The sequence below is a fragment of the Pogona vitticeps genome, chromosome 4 (assembly GCF_051106095.1).
Source record: "Pogona vitticeps strain Pit_001003342236 chromosome 4, PviZW2.1, whole genome shotgun sequence".
In the NCBI taxonomy this organism is placed as follows: domain Eukaryota; kingdom Metazoa; phylum Chordata; class Lepidosauria; order Squamata; family Agamidae; genus Pogona; species Pogona vitticeps.
The window spans coordinates 103,419,824-103,438,739 of NC_135786.1; the positions used below are offsets into that span (position 1 = coordinate 103,419,824).

The 18,916-nt window shown below is 39.7% G+C and overlaps 1 protein-coding gene across 4 annotated transcripts in view; it reads right to left on the minus strand.

Moving 5' to 3' along the window:
* Nucleotides 1–18,916, minus strand: part of NEK7 (NIMA related kinase 7) — a 117,969-nt gene that overhangs the window by 23,042 nt on the left and 76,011 nt on the right. For all 4 annotated transcript variants that reach the window (XM_020784663.3, XM_072998068.2, XM_020784664.3 and 1 more), the window contains 2 exons: nt 11,309–11,417; nt 4,080–4,187 (listed from right to left, as the gene is read on the minus strand). In XM_020784663.3, coding sequence (XP_020640322.1) covers nt 4,080–4,187; nt 11,309–11,417 — 217 coding nt within the window. The remainder of the gene's footprint in view (nt 1–4,079; nt 4,188–11,308; nt 11,418–18,916) is intronic.

An 18,916-nucleotide genomic window follows, 5' to 3' on the forward strand; every position in this document is an offset into this window, starting at 1 on the left:
TAAATTATTACAGTCCAAAGGAGAATTATTTCAGCCTATACTATTTCTAAGACTTGTTTATGTCAAAAGTATCATCAGCCAAACTAATTTCTGTGAATATTGATTAAAGTACATATTGTTGTATGATGAAATAAATGAAAGAAAGTTGACTGAAATCTAGTGGACAAAATCCAGATAAATTACTAAATCCACTGCCAGAGAGAGAGGAGCTCATAGCTGCAGTTTATCTGACTTTATCACAACAGAAGAATCCATCCAGAAGATCCACCTGGAGTTCTGGGAGAACCAATTCTGAAATATAATAAACCCAGTTATTTGAGTGGGGAAATCATTCATATTTGTGCAAAATTTCTAGTTCTCATCATTTCAGAAATCTTCTTGAACAAACAAACAATTATACAGGAAATTCAACCCTAAACTGCCCCTTTTATTTTCAAGTTCACATATAGCTTAAAAATTATAATGGCACAATCTTGCAAACATCAACTCAGAAATAAATCTCAAACGTTTATGGTGCTCACACCAAAGACGAATCTGCATCAGAAAAACAAAGCTATAATACTTTTTCTGCAGTTCTCCTATGCAAAGCAAGGCACAGAAGAGAAGGCTGCTGGATATACAGGCAGCAGTGGAAAAGTACAGGACTTCAGTGAAAACTCTGATCACGACCTGTGTTCAAACCCAGAGGATTCAGGTAGCTGATTCAGGGTTGACTCAGCCTTCCAACCTTCCAAGGTTGATAAAATGAGTATCTAGTTTGCTCGGGGTGTGGGGGTTTGCAATGTGTAATCTGCATAATTAAACTGTAAACCACCCAGAGAATGAATGCTTTAAGCACTATGGGGTGATATATAAGCAGAACACTTCGCTTTGCTTTAAGAGTTCTGAAAGTTTATAGTTCATCTAAAGCAAAGTACTGATACTTCTCAGAAACCTGCTGTTATATCAGGGGTTCGAGATGAGCATGAAAGAGTGGTGATTCAACAACAACAAAAAGATTAAATGTTTGTATTTCACAGAGTTTAGAGTAGCCTATCACCTTAACTATAGTAAAAAATGAAGCTTTCAATAATGTCCTTCTGACTTTATAAACAAATGAATGAAAGAACTGCTACATCCCACTAAGATCAGTTTAACAAGAAAGACTTAGTTCCTTTCAAAGGCCTTTTCTTTCACTATTCTCAAAACAACAGAACACAAGGGTCATCTAATCAAATTGGATGGCAAGAGCTAGTAGATGGATAAAAGCAACAACATCTTCATGAAGTGCCTAATTAACAAAGTAGTGTGTTGGATCTCATCATGGCCCCTACTATAAGTTATTTTTATAAGTTATTCTTATTCTTATTCTTATTCTTATTCTTATTCTTATTCTTATTCTTATTCTTATTCTTATTCTTATTCTTATTATTATTATTATATACATTCTTATATTTTGCACCCTTCCTCCCTCCCACCCTCCCATTCCTATGGCAAAGTCACATCAAAATTCTTATAAGTCTTTTCAGAGAAAATTATAAATATCTTCCAAGGATATTATAATGATCAATACAGTGGTGCCTTGACTTACGATCATCCCTAAAAACTGTTCTGGGTGTTTTTGCAGCGTGGTATTGAGCTGGGGGGGAGTTATGTTTCTGTGCTGTGATAGGTCTTGGGGGGTTTGTTTTGGGGGGTTTTCCTCCCATTTCCAATGGGTATTGGGGGATCTGGTTGCTTTTTTGGGGGTTCCCCATTTCTGATGGGTCTTGGGGGGGTTGTTTGTTTTTTTGTTTTTTTCCCTCCATTTCTGATGGGTCTTGGGGGGGTTGGTTGGTTTTTGGGGGTTTTTCCCATTTTCAATTGGTCTTGGGCAGTGTTTTTTTTTTGGGGGGTCCCGCAATTCCGATGGATCCTGCATGTTCCCTTGCTTTTTCCTTTGTTTTCTTCGCATTTCCAACCTGCCCCCTTTGTTCTCTGTGCATTTCCAATCTGTTTGTTTTCTGTACATTACCAATGGGTCTTGTATGCTTTATTGCTTTTCTCTCCCCCCCCCCTTTTCGGCTAGAAGGGATTAATTGCATTTCCAATGAGTCTTGCAGTGATTTTTTTCCTTTGGTGATTTTTTTCCCTTAGGCCAGAACGGATTAATTGCATTTCAATGCATTCCTATGCGAAATGGTGCTTCGACTTACGACCATTTTGAGTTATGTCCATCTTCTGGAATGGATTATGGTCTTAAGTGGATCATATTACCACTGCAATTTCTGTATACATCAAAGAGTCCATTATTATCCATTCTATTCATATAAACAATAAAAGTTTGCCAGTCAGTTGAAAAAGAATCAAAGTGTTTTCTCCCTTTAACTATATGCAATTTAGTGGTTAATTTTTCTTGCAGTGCTACCTGCCATACTCTTGAGTATCATGCTGCTACTGATACTCCCTGTGTGTTTTTCAACCCTTTTGCTATGGTCTGTCTTGCTGTAGTCAAAAGATGACCTATTAAAGTTTTGTATAAAATGGATTAATTTCCCCTAAGAAAAAGAATAAGAAGTGCTAATTCTGGAGATTTAATTATCAACTGGCTTGTAATTTTATTTATTTCATTAAACACTTCTTCCCAAAATTGGTCTACCTTTTTGCAATACCACCAAAAGTGTTGAAAAGAGCCCTTACACTTACAGCCTCTCCAACACATTGGTGACATCGCAGGGTTAATATGTGTGAGTCGAAGTGGGGTCAAATACCATTTTTGGAGTATTTTCAATGAAATCTCCCTGGCTGTGATAGAGATGCCTTTATATGGGAATTTTGTAAACATTCCTGACCATTTCTCTTCATCAATTTTAATATTCCAATCATGTTCCCATATCTCCCGCAACCCCGCTGATTATCCTAGATCTACCTCAATCAGCAACAAATAAAGTGTTGATACTGCTCCTTTATTTGTTTCAGCTAGAGGGAGGCGAAGATTTTCAAAAGGAGTGAGGCATGTTTGTGGCCTGCCTACTATAAGTTATTATCAACAATTTATTGGCCACAACAACCACAAAGGAAATGCTTGTGTCTTTGTATCGGAAAGGGCATAAACATCTGATCACCAAATGCTGAAAATAAACACAACAGAGAAGAGATGTCACTATTCTGCCACTTGTAAGCCTTTCAGGTATATCCGGTTGTTCACTGGACAGCATTGACTGCTAGATTCTTTATGGACATCATCAGCCACAGACTTTAATCTTTTCCTGTTCTCCCAACCATTACCTCAGGTTCTGAGGCTCCCTGAGGATCTCTTTCAACCTTTGGATCCTCGGGATGGGAGGCCTATCTCAAAGATCTCAGAGGCCTCTCCAGGTCGGAAGGATTCCCTAGGGAGTCTCAGAACCTGAGGAAAGGGAGGGGAAACTTTTAATTAAAGATTGAAGTCTATGGTTGATGACACCAACAGCTTTGTGTGCTGACTACGCATGGCTGTTCTTCCTCACTTCTTACACTAAGTCTTTACATTGGATTGATGCTAATCTAAGGAAAACAAAATGTTGACCCATGTTTGTCCTATTATCTACAGCATGTTTGCCTCACAAAAAAAAATTACCACTCTAATGAGGAAGAATTTCCAATGAAATTATATAGGATAAGAGGGAGAACCAAACATAAATGCCTTATACAGTATAAGCATAGAGGGAATAGTGCAATAGGCAATCAGCCTCTTAGCTTGTTAGCCAAAAGAGAAAGGGAAGAAGAGAAAGCAATGTGCCACCAAAAACCAAGAGTGAAGACAACAGCACTCCAAAACCACATGGATATAACAGGAATGCTTCTCAAAGCAGCAGTTAATCGTTAAAAACAATCCTTCTCAAAGACACTATTCCAATAAGCTCTATCACAAAGAGCTGACAAATGAATAAAGTGTAAGTGAGTATCCAAAGGCGAACATGTAACTTCACAATGAAATGCATTGTGCAAGCTATATGCTATGATGATTTTTTTTAATTTTTGGAAGACTATCATTAAAAAAACCTGTGGAACAGAAGATTTACATGCATCCACTCTGCATTCATGAAACTAATTCTTATATATCATTATAAAAATCTGACCTAATGAATGTGCAGCTGTGGTTTTGGAGCTGAAAAATCTTCCCAGTCCAAGATCTCCAAGTTTTACTACTCCGGTAGCTGTAATGAATACATTTGCAGGCTTGATATCTGCAGAAAGGAAAACAAATAATAAATAAAAATAATGAAGGAGCAGAACATAGTGTTTGTGATTTTTTTTTCATGTCATAATAACAGAACTTTGGACATTTTCCTTCTTAAATTTTTGTTTGTTTATTGGAAACAGATTGGCAGGCAGAAAGTCGCTTTAACAAGGGGATTATGTTATCTTTATAACCACCCCTAGTTAACAATCTGGCTGCAATATTTTGGACCTGCTGAAATTTCTAAACAATTTCCCAAGGCAGCCCCTTTTGTAGTAACCAAGACATTTCTGGAATTTGAGTCATGGCAACTGGACTTATTTCTTATTATGTTGAAATGTTCTGCTACTCATCCAAGTAGCTTCTTCAGTCTGAGGAAAGTTGGTAGAATACCCCTGATTTCTGACCACTGGCATGCTTGCTAGAGCTGGTGGGAGCTGAAGTTCAAAACATCTGGAGAGCACCAAGTTGAAGAAGTCTGATGCAGACTGACAGTGTTTTTTGAACGGTGTGAATTATGAAATATCAATCGGAACCTTGCCCACAACTTTGTTAATTTTGGCCTTTCAACAAAAAACTGGCTGGACTGAATCTGAGTAAGGGAGAAATGTCTGTTTCTAGAACAGCTAGGCTTCTATTTATTTTAAAATAAAGTCACTCAATCTACATGAAGAGAACTACTTTCTTCTTTCCACTTTGCCATTGTTGGAGATGGTGACTCAGTAACTTTTCATTGCTTTTTGTTCTCTTTCTTAACCAAAATTCACTATGAGTAGCCTCCCGTGTTAGAAATGGGAAAAGTCTGGATTTTCCAAACTTTAAAAAGTCCAGTTTTCATTATTTGGAGGCATATTTACCAAAGATGTGTGATTTAAAAAATCAAAACAGGGATATTTTGACTTTTTAAGTTCAGAATCTGAACATTTTATTTTGATCCAACAATAACTAAAACACATCCTTGGTATGTTGTACTACAGTGGCAGAACAGCAGGATTTGATAAGGAATTTGATTCCTGAATAAAATGCAATTATCAAAATGTGTTAGATCTATTGCATTTGCCTAAATTGACTTTTCTGACATGATTTTTCATATATAGCCAGGGCCCTTTGCTTGTATACAATGAGATTTTAATAAGCACTAATTGCTCTGGTATAATTCAGGCTTCCAAGGCTTATCAAAGCACATATCGCCCACCCATCTCTTCTTTATGCAAGCTGTTAAAGACAAGAGAAAATGTTGTTTCCTCATCATTTTGGGAGGGAAAACACTCTTCCTGAGTGATTTGGAACACTCTCCTATACTTCAAGCCTCATATAAAGGGATGTGGCTGTATGAGCTTGTATTTGATTTCTTATACCACTTTTTAATAATCATCTGTCATAGACATCATCTGCCGTCTCACAGGGCACTGGGTGAGAGACAGTGTTGCTGCTGCCGCCGGCTGCCAGCTTCTCCTGTGGGAGTTTGGTTCCTGACTCCTACTGCCCTGCAGGACTAGGTCATTGCATCCAGCTGCTTCCCACCGCATGGTCAACACTGGCCACCTGGCTCTAAGGGAGAAGGAGCCTGCATAAGCAGAGCCTGTCCCAGGGCCCTACTGGACCAGCATTCCTGCCTGCTGAGGAGTTGTCATCATCTGCTGTCTCACAGGGCACTGAGAGAGAGATAGTGTTGCTGCTGCTGCCGCCGCAGCTGGCTGCCAGCTTCCCCTGTGGGAGTTTGGCTCCAGACCCCTACTGCCTTGCAGGACTGGGCATGTGCATCTGGTTGCTCCCCATCCCTGGTCAGCACCAGCCACCTGGCTCTAGAGGAGAAGGGGCCTACATAAGCACAGCCTTCTCAAGAAATTGATAGATTGGTGGGGTGTTGGTTGTTTGGTTTAAGGACTGAAAAATAAGGGTGAGGTCCATTTTTCCTGCCTAGAGGGATAAATTTTTTATTTGCCTGCCTGTGGCAGTTGATCTGGGGTGGGAGGGATGTATCTTTTCAAATAAGGAGGCCAATGAGGGGGAGCAGGGAGCTGCCATTAGCATTATGCCGGGAAGGGGGAGACAATGGGTAGAGGAGACAAATGAATCATTGTAGGAGAGAGGGAGGGAACAGGATTCTAGTCACCCCCAAATTGTCTCCCAATTCAGACAGCCTGGGTAGCTGTGACAATAATCTCCCTGGGTTAAAAATGCTGCTCCTGAATGACAGGTCAGTACAGTGGACCCTCCACTTACGAAGGTCCCTACTTACGAAAATTTTGAGGCATGAAAAGCTCCGGCTGCAAAATTTTGGTTCGACTTGCGGCCGGAGCTTCGACCTACGAAAGGCAGAGGGAAAGGGTGGGAAATTCAAAGCCACCCCTGCTCCACGCCCGCTGCCGGCTTTCCAGGCTTCAAAACCCCCCTCTGCTGTCCTTTGTCTCCTGTCCACGGTGCCCTCTGCCTCCTGTCCGTGGGAACAGGACGCAGAGGGCACCAGAGATGGGAGACAGAGGGCAGTGGGGGCAGCTTTGGAAGTCCGGGAAGCTGAAAGCCGGCAGCAGGCGCAGAGCGGCTTCCGGCTTCCCAGGCTTCAAAACCCCCTCCGCTGCTCTCTAACCACTCCATGCATGCTGCTGGCTTTCGGCTTCCCAGGCTTCAAAACCCCCTCCACTGCCCTTTGTCTCCTGTCCACGGTGTCCTCTGCCTCCTGTGGGGACAGGAGACATAGGGCACTGTGGATGGGAGACAGAGGGCAGCGGAGGGGGGTTGGAAGCCCAGGAAGCCGAAAAACGGCACGGATTAAATGCTGGAATGGCCCTTTGTTTTTAATGCATTCCTATGGGAAAATGGACCCTCAACTTACGGACTTTTCGACCTGCGGCCACCATTCCAATATGGATTAATTCCATAAGTCGAGGGTCCACTGTAAAAGGGAAAACATCAGCCATCCCAGACCTGATCCTAGATGAGCATGCTGACCTGGCCTGTACAGTGGGGTCTCTACTTAAGAACGTCTCTACTTAAGAACAATCCAACTTAAGAACAGCTCCATTTGCTAAATTTTGCTTCTACTTGAGAACAGAAATCCAAGATAAGAACAGGGAAAAAAAACCTTTCCTGCTCTTTTTTTAGCCTTAGGTCATCTTAGGTTAAAAAAAATTCTCCCCCTAGTGGTAGAGTATGTATTAACCAGCTTTGCATTAGTTCCTATGGGAACTAATGCTTCAATGTACGAACGCACCTCTACATAACAAAAAAACATCCAGAACGGATTAATTGGTTTTCAGTCCATTCCTATGGGAAATTTTGCTTCAACTTAAGAATGTTTCAACTTAAGAACACCATTCCAAAACGGATTAAGTTCTTAAGTAGAGGTTCCACTGTAGTTTCTATGGACGGAAAAGAGCAGATACGGATTAAATGGTTTTCAATGCATTCCTATGGGAAATGCAGATTCAACATAAGAACTTTTCAACTTGAGAACCACCTTCCAATACGGATTAAGTTCTTAAGTAGAGACCCCACTGTATTACAGAGACCTGGCTGGATGAAGCTGGGGGAGTTAGTCTATTCCAGCTTTGCCCACCTGGGTTTTCTGTGCAGCAGCAGGCCAGACCTCGGGGGGCGGGGAGGGGAAGTGGAGCTGCAGTAGTCTATTGTGATTCCATCCCCCTCACCAAGTGCCTTGTCCCACAGCTTTCTGGGTTTGCGTGTGTATACTTAAAGGTGGGTGCCCGGGACAGAATAGGGATTCTTTTGGTGTATTGTCCACCCTCAACAGTTTCCCTTCCTGAGCTGACTGAGTTGGTATTGGAGGTGATGTTGGAGTCCTCTAGGCTGATAGTACTGGGGGACTTCAACGTCCATGCTGAGACCAATTTATTTGGAGCAGCTCAGGGCTTTATGTTCTTCATGACAACCATGGGTCTGTCCCAAGTGTTTTCTGGCCCCACACATATATAGCAGGGCACACTCTGGACCTTGTTTTTCATTCTGGACAGGATGATGGTGATCTGGGTGTGGATGAGCTCTCTGTAGTTCTGTTGTCATGGACAGATCACTACTAGGTGAGGTTTAGACTTACTGGAACCTCTTAATCTCTGCAGGGGTGGAGGACCTATTAGGATGATCCACCCCAGGAGACTGAGGGATCCAAGTGGTTCTCTGACGACTCTTGGGGAGTTTCCTGTTGCCTCCGCAGGCGATCCTGTTTAAACTCTGGCTGATCTTTGGAATGGGGAAATAGCCAGGACGGTGGGCACAATTGCTCCAAAGCATCCTTTCCCACGAAGTAGAGCCAGGCAAGCCCCCTGGGTCAACAGGGAGCTGGCAGTGATGAAACGAGTGGGACAGAGACTAGAGTTACGATGGCGGAAAACTCAGAGTGAATCTGACCAAACATGGGCTAGAGCCCATTTGAAGGCCTATTCCATGGTAGTGGCTGCAGCAAAGAAAAGGTTCTTTGCTGCTGCCATTGCATCTGTACAAAGTCATCCAGTGGAGTTTTTTTGAGTGGTACATGCCCCACCAAAAGAACAAAATATTGACCACTCCACAAACTGCTGTGAGGAATTTGCATGACACTTTGCAGATAAAGTCACTCAGATCCACTCTGACTTGGATGCTGTAATTGATACAGACCCAGAGGATGTAATTTTGGCCCTGGCTTGTCCTGTTTTAATGGATACTTTTCAGATGGTGCAACCTGATAATGTGGACAGGATTCTTGGAGAGGCAAATGCCACCACATGTGTCCTGGACTCATGCCCTTCCTGGCTCATAAAAGCAGCCAAAAGAAGAATGGCTGATTGGGTACGGGGAGTGGTAAATGCACCCTTGCAGCAGGGTAGGAGGCAGTAATAAGACAACTACTGAAGAAGCCCTCCATCCCAGTGTACTGGACAACTACCAGCCAGTCTCAAACATCCCATTTTTGGGCAAGCTACTGAAGCGTGTAGTGGTTTCTCAGCTCCAGGGATTCCTGGACAAAATGGATTATCTAGATCCATTTCAATCTGGTTTCAGGCCTGGCTATGGGACAGAGACAGCTTTGGTCACCTTGGTGGATGACCTATTCCAGGAACTGGACAGGAGGAGTGTGTCGCTATTGGTTCTGCTGGCCCTCTCAGCAGCTTTCAATACCATCAACCATGCTATCCTTCTGGGCCGTCTCTCTGGGATGGGACTCAGAGGCACTGTTTTACTGTGGCTCCAGTCCTTCCTGGAGGAGAGAACTCAGAAGATGGTGCTGGGTGACTCCTGCTCAATGCCCTGGCCATTGGCCTGTGGCATTCCCCAGGGTTCTGCTTTGTCACCCATGCATTTTAACATCTACATGAAACCGCTGGGGTCTGGAGTTTTGGGATGTAATGTCACCAGTATGAAGATGACACTCAACTTTATCTCTCCTTTCCACCTAATTCAAGGGAAGCTGTCTTGACTCTAAACCAGTGCTTGGCATCATTAATGGGCTAGATGAGGGCAAACAAACTGAAACTTAATCCAGACAAGACAGAGGTGCTCCTGGTTAGTTGGAAGGCAGATGAGGGAATAGGGATACTATCTGTGCTGGGTGGGGTTACAGTCCCCCTGAAAACTCAAGTCCGCAGCTTGGGTGTATTCCTGAATTCATCCCTAAGCTTGGATGTCCAGGTTTTGGCACTGACCAGGAGTGCATTTGCACAGTTGAAGTTGGTGCGCCAGCTGTGCCCATTTCTTGAGATGTTAGATCTGGCTACAGTGACACATGCAATAGTTATATCCTGTTTGGATTACTGTAACATGCTCTATGTGGGGCTTCCTTTGAAGACAGTTCAGAAACTCCAGCTGGTGCAAAACTCTGCAGCCAGATTACTGATTGGGGCCAGCTACAGGGAGCATATAATGCACCTGTTACAAGAACTGCACTGGCTACCAGTCCATTTCTGGGCCCAATTCAAAGTGCTGGTCATTACCTAAAAAGCCATATACAGGTTGGATCCAGGCTACCTGAAGGACCATATCTCCTTATATGTGCTTTATCAGCAGTTAAGATCAGCAGTGGAAGCCCTCCTCTTGGTCCCATTGCCAGCACAAGCACAGCTGATGGGGACACGGGAGAGGGCCTTCTCTGTGGAACTCCCAGGCTATGGAACAATCTCCCTCGGGAGATCAGGATGGCCCCTTCCCTTTTCTCCTTCTGAAAAAACCTAGAGACCCATCTCTTCAGGCAGGCTTTTAACAATTATAACTGAAGCCCTGAACCCCATTTTAGCAGATAATTTTAATCTTTTTTATGTTTTCATGTTTTAATCTTCTAATTGTATTTTAAATCATATATTGTTTAATTTATCTTTTAATATTTAACTTACTGTGTTTTTACATTTTGTGAATTTTAATGTTGTGATCTGCTTTGGGTCCCTTGTTGGAAGAAATGTGACATCATTATATTCTGTTGGTACTTTAGAAACATAGCATATGTGGGGAGTCCAAAGATTAGAGAGTAACAGGGAAGTCAGTGGCTTGCATCCCCCAGCAATAGTAACTATGAACTTACATAGTCTGTTAGGAAGATAATGCAAAGAGAAGACAACCTCTTGACCAGTGAAGATCAACTGAATGAGCTTGATTCCCCTTCTCCATTCAAAAAAAAACTCTTGAATATAGCCAGCAGTCACCAAGGACTACAGGATGAAAAGGGAAGCATGCTCTGGCACCATCCAACAGCATGAGGACCAAGAGCTGGTGAAAGTATGCACCTGTTTTGTCCAAGTCATGCTAAGAAATATGTCAAAATACGTAATGTTTTAAACAAGTGATTTATGAATAGCATGTGTTTGAGTAAAAATTAATATATTCCTCAATCTAGAGAATGTAATGTTTCAAAGATTTTTCTCCAAAGAAAGGAAGAATACTACTATATGTGCACACCATTTTAAAAATTATAAATTTTTCAAAACTGAAAATGGGACTTCTGTCTCCTTCCAGTTTTATTTTTCTACAGTTTTTGTTTTCACATTTTTTGCCATCACTATGGGACAAGGAGGATCTCAGGAGCCACTAAAGTTGCCCATCCCTGATTTACATTAACACATATAATCTCCCTTTGGAAACAACTATTTTCATTCACTTCCTATATTTACATTACATTAGTTAAGTTAAATGGAACAGAGTTACCTCGATGCATGACACGCCTTGAATGCATATGCTCCAAGGCACTGCACAGCTGAACAAAGTACTTCCACACTGTCCTTTCAGGAATCAGCCTCTTTTGCTTCTTAAAATGCTATAAAATAAGAAAAAATTGTATTAGTAATCTGGATTTATGAACAAAGTAATGCTGCAAAACAATAACTAGGTTAAACATTACTAAAATTATAAAGACTGTCAACATTCAAAACAAGAAATGACTAATGTCCTAGCCAGTTTTAAGCTTAAAAAGTGAGAAATTTGCATTAAGATGTTTTTCCCTTCCTTAAAAAACCCAAATCAGAAAAACCCAGTCAAATCCAAGGGAAAGCTGGCAAGCCAGCATCTGTCAGAAAACACCATAAGTTAAACTTAACCCACTATTTCAAGGTTAGGAAGTAGAGCTTTTGGCAATAATGCCACCCTCCTGCCATGACAAAATGTGCTTACAGAGTGGCCCAGTTTGGATACTACATTAAATCAAGATTAGTTGTAATGGAAATGAGCCCCCCAACCTGCCATGTCTCCTTCCTCTAATGTTGCCACAAGGAGATCAGAAGGAATTAGCTATCCCTTTTAACTGAACTATGGTTAAAATCAACTATGGTTAGTGTCGGTAAGCCAGTTTCACATTCCATGGCTCACGATGACTATTGTGTGTATTGTCATGTGGTGCCAAGTTGGACTTACATTGACGTATAGTGACATAAATAGGGATTTCAAGGTAAGCCAGATATCTAAGGAACTATTTAACCATTTCCACCCTGCTGCCCTTAAATTTCCATGGGCAAATGAGGATTTGAATCCAGGCCTCCTCAGTCCTAGTCAATCTGCCACTTCATAGTGAGAACACATGGTGGCTACGCAAACTAGCTTATAATCATGTTCTTAGCAAGATTTTGCTCCCATTTTAATACTACTAAATTAGTACCAAATCTGATGTCAATACTTGTATTGCAAATATTTTAATTTTGCCCTTACTTCCAATATATGAGCCTCACTGTAATCCTCTTAGCTGATACTGACAATGATATGAAACACTCTACATGCAACATGCCACAGTGACTCTTAATAAATACTATTCAGAACAACTGAATTGCAATTACTTTTATTCTGTGTGCCTGTGCACTCCTTCATAAACTGCAATTTGAGAATACACAACCAAGACACAAAACACAGTTCACTGTCTTGGGAGTCCTGGCTAGGGATCAACTTTTTTTTACACCATGCCTCCTGGTAGGGACCAACCAAAATCACCTGGAGCACACATGGCTAATGGGATCACAAATCTTGCTGTCTATACATTGGGCAACCTGCACAGTCCCAAAGTGACATGAGAAAAAGGGACTGGTCAACCACTTCTGATTGCTTTATACTTTGAAAACCCTGGGAGAGTCACTATAACTCAGAGTTGACTAAGTGGTGCATTACTAATTAAGAACCTATAACATTGCCAGCACTACAGCCTTGCAAGCTTGGCAGATAAAAGGCTGTTATTAGGTATGCAATCTAAAAAGAGAATTGTTATCCATAAATCTCTTGCTGATATATAATTTTTAAATGAAACATTCTTCTATTTTATGAAACAAAATGAAGTAGAGATAAAGAAAATGGGTTGAAAAAGATATTAGCAGCTGTACGTTGATCGAGCCAAACTATGTAAATAGAAGTTTCACAAACTACATTGCCACTAATGTCTGTAGTAAAGTATTGCAACCTTGTCGGCTGGCATACTGATGTTTTCCTTCAACATGTAGGTAAATATACACCTGTTAAACAGTCGGCATTTAACAGTGCAACTTTCCAGCTCTACACAATGTATTTTAATTTTAATTTAAGAATGCAGAAAATGGTATTGTCCTTCTGGATTATATAGTTTTTCACAGTTCTGAATGCTATTTTGCAAACATTTGTTCATCATAATCTGCACTCTGACGCATTTGGGAGGACTACACCATGAGATTGCTTAGACACTATTATTTGGTCCAATAAAGCATGGTTTGATGAACCAACTGCAAATACGCTCATGTGTGGATAAGTGACACCATGGATACTAATCCCATGGTCCCACTGTACAGACATAACAGTACTGGATCTTTTAACAGAAGTTCAGAAACTGGTACTTGGTCACAGCACTTACTTCCTTGCTTGTCAAGCACAAACTGCTTTGCAGCCATCTACTTATTTCTTAACCACAGTTAAATTAAAATGATGCTTGGTCCCAAAGCCATATTTCAAACCAGAGATTGAAGGTGACTGGAAAATCTAGTTAACTTAAGATATATCTGGTTATGTTTGACTGCATAAGGCATACCTGAGGGTCACATATGGCCCACAAGCCGCTCCTGTCCGGCCCACTGGACATCAAAACCATTTATAGCTTTTTGTCTAAAGTTGATCAGTTGCTTATTTTTAACATACCACAAAAAACCTCTTAAGTATTTGTTAAGATTAACAAGTGTAAAATAAAAATAATCATAACATCACTGTTTCATTTTATTTTTAAGTAAAGTTGATTTCGCCCCTGAACACAGTTCAGATTTTTCATGTGCCCCCCCATAGAAATTAATTGCCCACCCCTGGCATAAGCTTTACCCTCAATTAATGGTAGAGGGACAATGTTCACGAAGGGACATGGGAAGAAAGCCACAGTCCTATTCTCTCTCTCTCTCTCTCTCTCTCTCTCACACACACACACACACACACGCACAATAGGAAAAGGCATGTGGCCCTTGCACACAGCTCAAAAACAAGGGTGAGTGATACTTTTATTGACCACTAATTTTTCAAACAGAAGCTAGGTTTCATGAAGATATTAAACCTTCTACAAAATTCTTCATACTTTAGAGCTGAAGGTGCATGCAGAAGAAATTGAGAATTCCAAAAATCATAGCCAGACACAGGGTACAGGTCCTTCTGATTTAAAGCAACTTCCTAAATGGAGTCTGCAAGTTCTTAGACCAGCTAAGGGTAACAGCCTTCTGTTATTAGTCTCTTAACTGCAGCTAAAAAAAAGGGAAACATTAGGTAGGCACCAATCCTTTAAAAAAAAAGAGGAAGAAGAAGAGGAAGAAATACATAGTAAAATATACTACAATACATTTTATACAAATTTCTTCATTGTATTATTTTTAAGAGTTATTGTTTTTTAAAAAAATATTTAATTTTTTAAACAACTAGGGATAAGGTAAGGAGTACAAAAGGTAGAGGGGGATATGGGGGGAAGAGGGGGAAGGAGAACACAAAATGTATTGTCATCCAATCTGTTCATGTTGTGATATCAAGCTGACTTTTTGTCTTTCTACCATTTGATTGCCCTCCAGGTTTCAACTTACAGTTACATTTTAGTCTAATTCTCTGTTATTCAAGCACTATCTGGTGACTCAAGCTATTTATATAATAAATCCCATCGTTCAATTGACTTTTGTATTGGACAGTCTTTCAACACTTCTGACAGAATATCCCTTTCTGCTGCTTCCCATATATTCTTAATGAGTTCCTCTTGTTTCGATATCTCCTATTTCTTCCTATTCTTAGCATAAAGAATTCTGGCTGCAGTGACTATATAGATAAGTAGGTAGTTCTTTGTCTTATCTATATTATCTGGTATAATATTCAGTAAAAACAATTCTGGGATTAGTGGAACATTACAAAGCAGTATTTTTTGTAACAGAGTATGTACTGCTGTCCAGTACTGTTTCGCTACTCTACAAGTCCACCACATATGGTAAAACTGTTCCCTCTTGCGCTTCACACTTCCAACAAACATTTTACACCTCTGTATAAATCTCTAGGCCAGAAAAACAGGAAGTAGCTGAGCCAAGACATACCAGAGGCATGACAAGGAAAAAAACAGAAAGGTAATAACCAACAGCAAGATGAATGAAGATCATTTCAGTCAATATAAATAGCCTGAACTCACCTCAAAAACAGAAAAAGACATTTCTACAACTGCAGAAGCAGAAATCTGCATACAAGAAATATGTAATTTGCATACAAGAAACCCATATGAAAAGAGCAGATCAGAAACTGCTGGAATGTTCAAGGTTAAGAAAACTGTTTGCAGCTTCGGACATAAGTAAAAAGAAGAAAGGTGTGGCTATGTATATAAAGAAAGAACTGGAACCAAACTAATTTTTGTCTCAGACTACGGAAGGATATTAATGGTGGAAATACAAAGAGAATCAACAAAAATGCTAATTATTAATATTTATGTTCCAAATGGAAATCAAGATAATTTCTTTAAACAATTACAACTAGAAGTAACAAACAAAGATTATGATCACTAATGTGTGATAGATTTTAATGCTCTTTTTTTTGGGCAAAGTAATAGACATAAAATCAGATAAAATAACCAAAAAAGAGAGAGAGGAATGATCTCAAGAAATTTTCTACAACTGGCGGAAGAAGTAAATATCATAGATGCCTGGAGGACGTGTTACCCAAAGACAAAAGACTATACTTTTTACTCTAAAAGACATAAATCGTGGTCAAGAATCGATGCATGTTGGAACGCAACAAGCCTAATGAAATAATTGGAGTAAATAGATATTTTATCTAACACATTTGCAGACCCAGTCCAATTTCATTACAACTAGGTAGTAAATCAAGAGATTTAATTGGAAGCGCAATACTTCACATTTAAAAAATGAGGAGTTCATCAAGCAAATAAAAGAAGACATGACTTCTTCTTCAGACAGAACATGAGGCAAGAAACACCAATGACAATGGTTTGGGAGGCAAATAAGGCATTTTTAAAAAGGAGCAGCCATAAGATTTGCATCAAAACAAAAAAAGAGAAAGACAGAAAAAATGTAAGATTTTGGAAAATAGATTAGCCTCAGATGAACTACAGCTGAAAGAAAATCCATCAAATACAAAACTGAAAGAGAAGATAAAGTTGGTACAACACCAGATACATATATTGCTCACTGAGGAAACTGCAAAGAACCTTAAATTTGCAAAGCAAATTTTTTTTGAAAACGCAAATAAGCCAGGGAGGTGGTTAGCATATAAATTAAAGAAAGAGAAGGAAAAAAACAATAATACAAAAACTGAAAGATGAAACAGGGATGGAGAAATTTAAACAAGAAGAAATAAAAAAGATTGTTGAGGACTTTTACCGAAATTTATACAATAAAAAGGAAGTAGACGAAGAATCTCAGAAAGAATATAAATAAATAAATAAATAAATAAATAAATAAATAAATAAATAAATAAATAAATAAATAAATAAATAAATGTATTGTCATTGTAAGTCACTACATAGTGGACTACACATACAACGAAATTCACACAGACACCCAGAGACCAGACCCACATGCACACACATAAAAAAAATCCCCAAACACTCTCCCCCACTAAAAATACAAACATCTACACCGCAGGCTAAGTAACACTGTCCAACTGTTCACTACTGGTGGTCTTTAAGTTCATTATTAAGTGTAATTAGAGCTCCGGGATAAAAAACTATTCAGAAAATGTGTGGTCTGAGTCTTACTTGTTCTATATCTTCTGCAAGATGGCAACAGTTCAAAGAAGTTTTAAGCAGGACGGGAAAACTCTCTTAAGAATGTTGTGTGACTTCCTCAGACAGTGGGATATGAAGATGTTATCCAGGGTTGATAGCTGGAGCCCAATGACATTCTGGGCAAATGTAATGGTTCTCTGTAGAGCTTTTTTGTCCGCTACAGAGCTACTCCCAAACCATGCCAGAATGCCATAGGTTAGGACACTCTCAATGATGCTACGATAGTAGGACAGAAGTAAATGCTGTGATAAATTTAATTTCCCGAGCATTCTCAGAAAATACAGCCTCTCATGAAATATAGCCTCTTCTCTGCTTTCTTAACTAGCATGTTGGCATTTATAGTCCACGAGAGATCCTCTGAGATATAAGTGCCCAGAAATTAAAACTACCAACCCTCTCCACTTCCTTGCCATTTCTGTACAGTGATAAATGTACATTTATTTTCTTCCTAAAATCAATTATAAGTTCTTTAGTTTTTTATGTTAAGTGTAAGATTATTTTCTTTACACCAGAGTATCAACCCTTGTACTTCCTTTCTGTAAGCAGACTCTTTGTTCTTATTTATGAGCCCCATCACTGTCATATTGTCTGCAAATTTAATAACTGCATTGGTGTTATACAGTGGGGTGCAATCATGTGTGTACAGGGAATAGAGGAAGGGACCTAGCACACAGCCCTGGGGAGCTCCTGTACTTAGTACCAAAGTAGAAGAATGGTGAGATCCCATTCTTACTGACTATGGCCTATCTGTCAGAAAGTCTTTTACCCACACACAAATCTTCTGAGGTAATCCCTGGTTGATCATTTTAAAAAACAAGTAGAATGGTATTAAAAGCAGAGCTATAATCCACAAACAACAGCCTCACTTAAGTTCCCTGTTGTTATAAGTGTCTCAATACAGTATGGAGAACAATGGACATAACATCTTCAGTAGATCTATTTCTCCTGAATGCAAATTGCTATGGGTCCAAAGAAGGTGGAAGACTAGCTTAATGTAATCCAGCACCAATCTCTCAAAACATTTCATAATAACAGATGTTAAAGCGACTGGACTATAATCATGGAGAGATACCAAAGCTGACTGCTTGGGGACTGGCACTATTATAGATGTCTTCAGGCAAGTGGGGACAGAACACTACAACAAGGATAGATTGAAAATATCTGTTAAAAATGTAAAAACGTAAAAAAATGTACTGAAACACAGTAAAATAAAACTGATTAAAGATCAAATGCAGTCCTTAAATGAGCATTTAACATATGCAGAAATTATAGAAGCCCTCAAAAAAAATCACCAGGCCCAGATGGTCTTCCACCTGAATATTACAAAGAATTAGAAAATGTATTGCTTAAACCACATAAGAAACTTTTGGAATTTGTTGAAGAAAATGGAGAATTGCCACCAACGTGGTCCGAACTGATAATCTCTCTCATACATAAGGAAAACACAGAGGGTAAAGAAATAAAAAACTACAGACCGATCTCATTGCTTAACGTGGATTACAAAACAAATGCAACCATGTTGGCAACTAGATTGAAAAGAATCTTAATACAGACAATACATCAAGACCAATCAGGCTTCCTTCTAAAAAGGCAGATAAAAAATAATATAAGGATAATCTAAAATACTTTGGAATACTATGAAGCTATGATATTCTTGGATGCAGAGAAAGCTTTTGATAATCTGAACTGGAATTTTATACTACACCAATTGGAAGTGTTACAAGCTGGAGAAAGATTTTTGAAATTAATTAAAGCAACCTATATTCAGCTAAAGGCAAAAGTTAGAATCAATGGAGACCTGACGAAAGAAATATAAATACAGAAATGCACAAGACGGGGTGCCCACTCTCTCCATTGCTGTTCATTCTTACTCTAGAAATATTAACTGAGCAAATTCAAGATAAAAAGAAAATAGAAGGACTGAAAGTAAGAGGTCATACTTTTAAGCTCCAAGTTTTTGCAGATGATCTAGTTCTTATATAGGAGGATCCAATGGACTCAATTGAAGACCTGGTGGAGATGCTCATGAACTTTGGTGATATGGCAGGAATGAAAATAAACCAAAA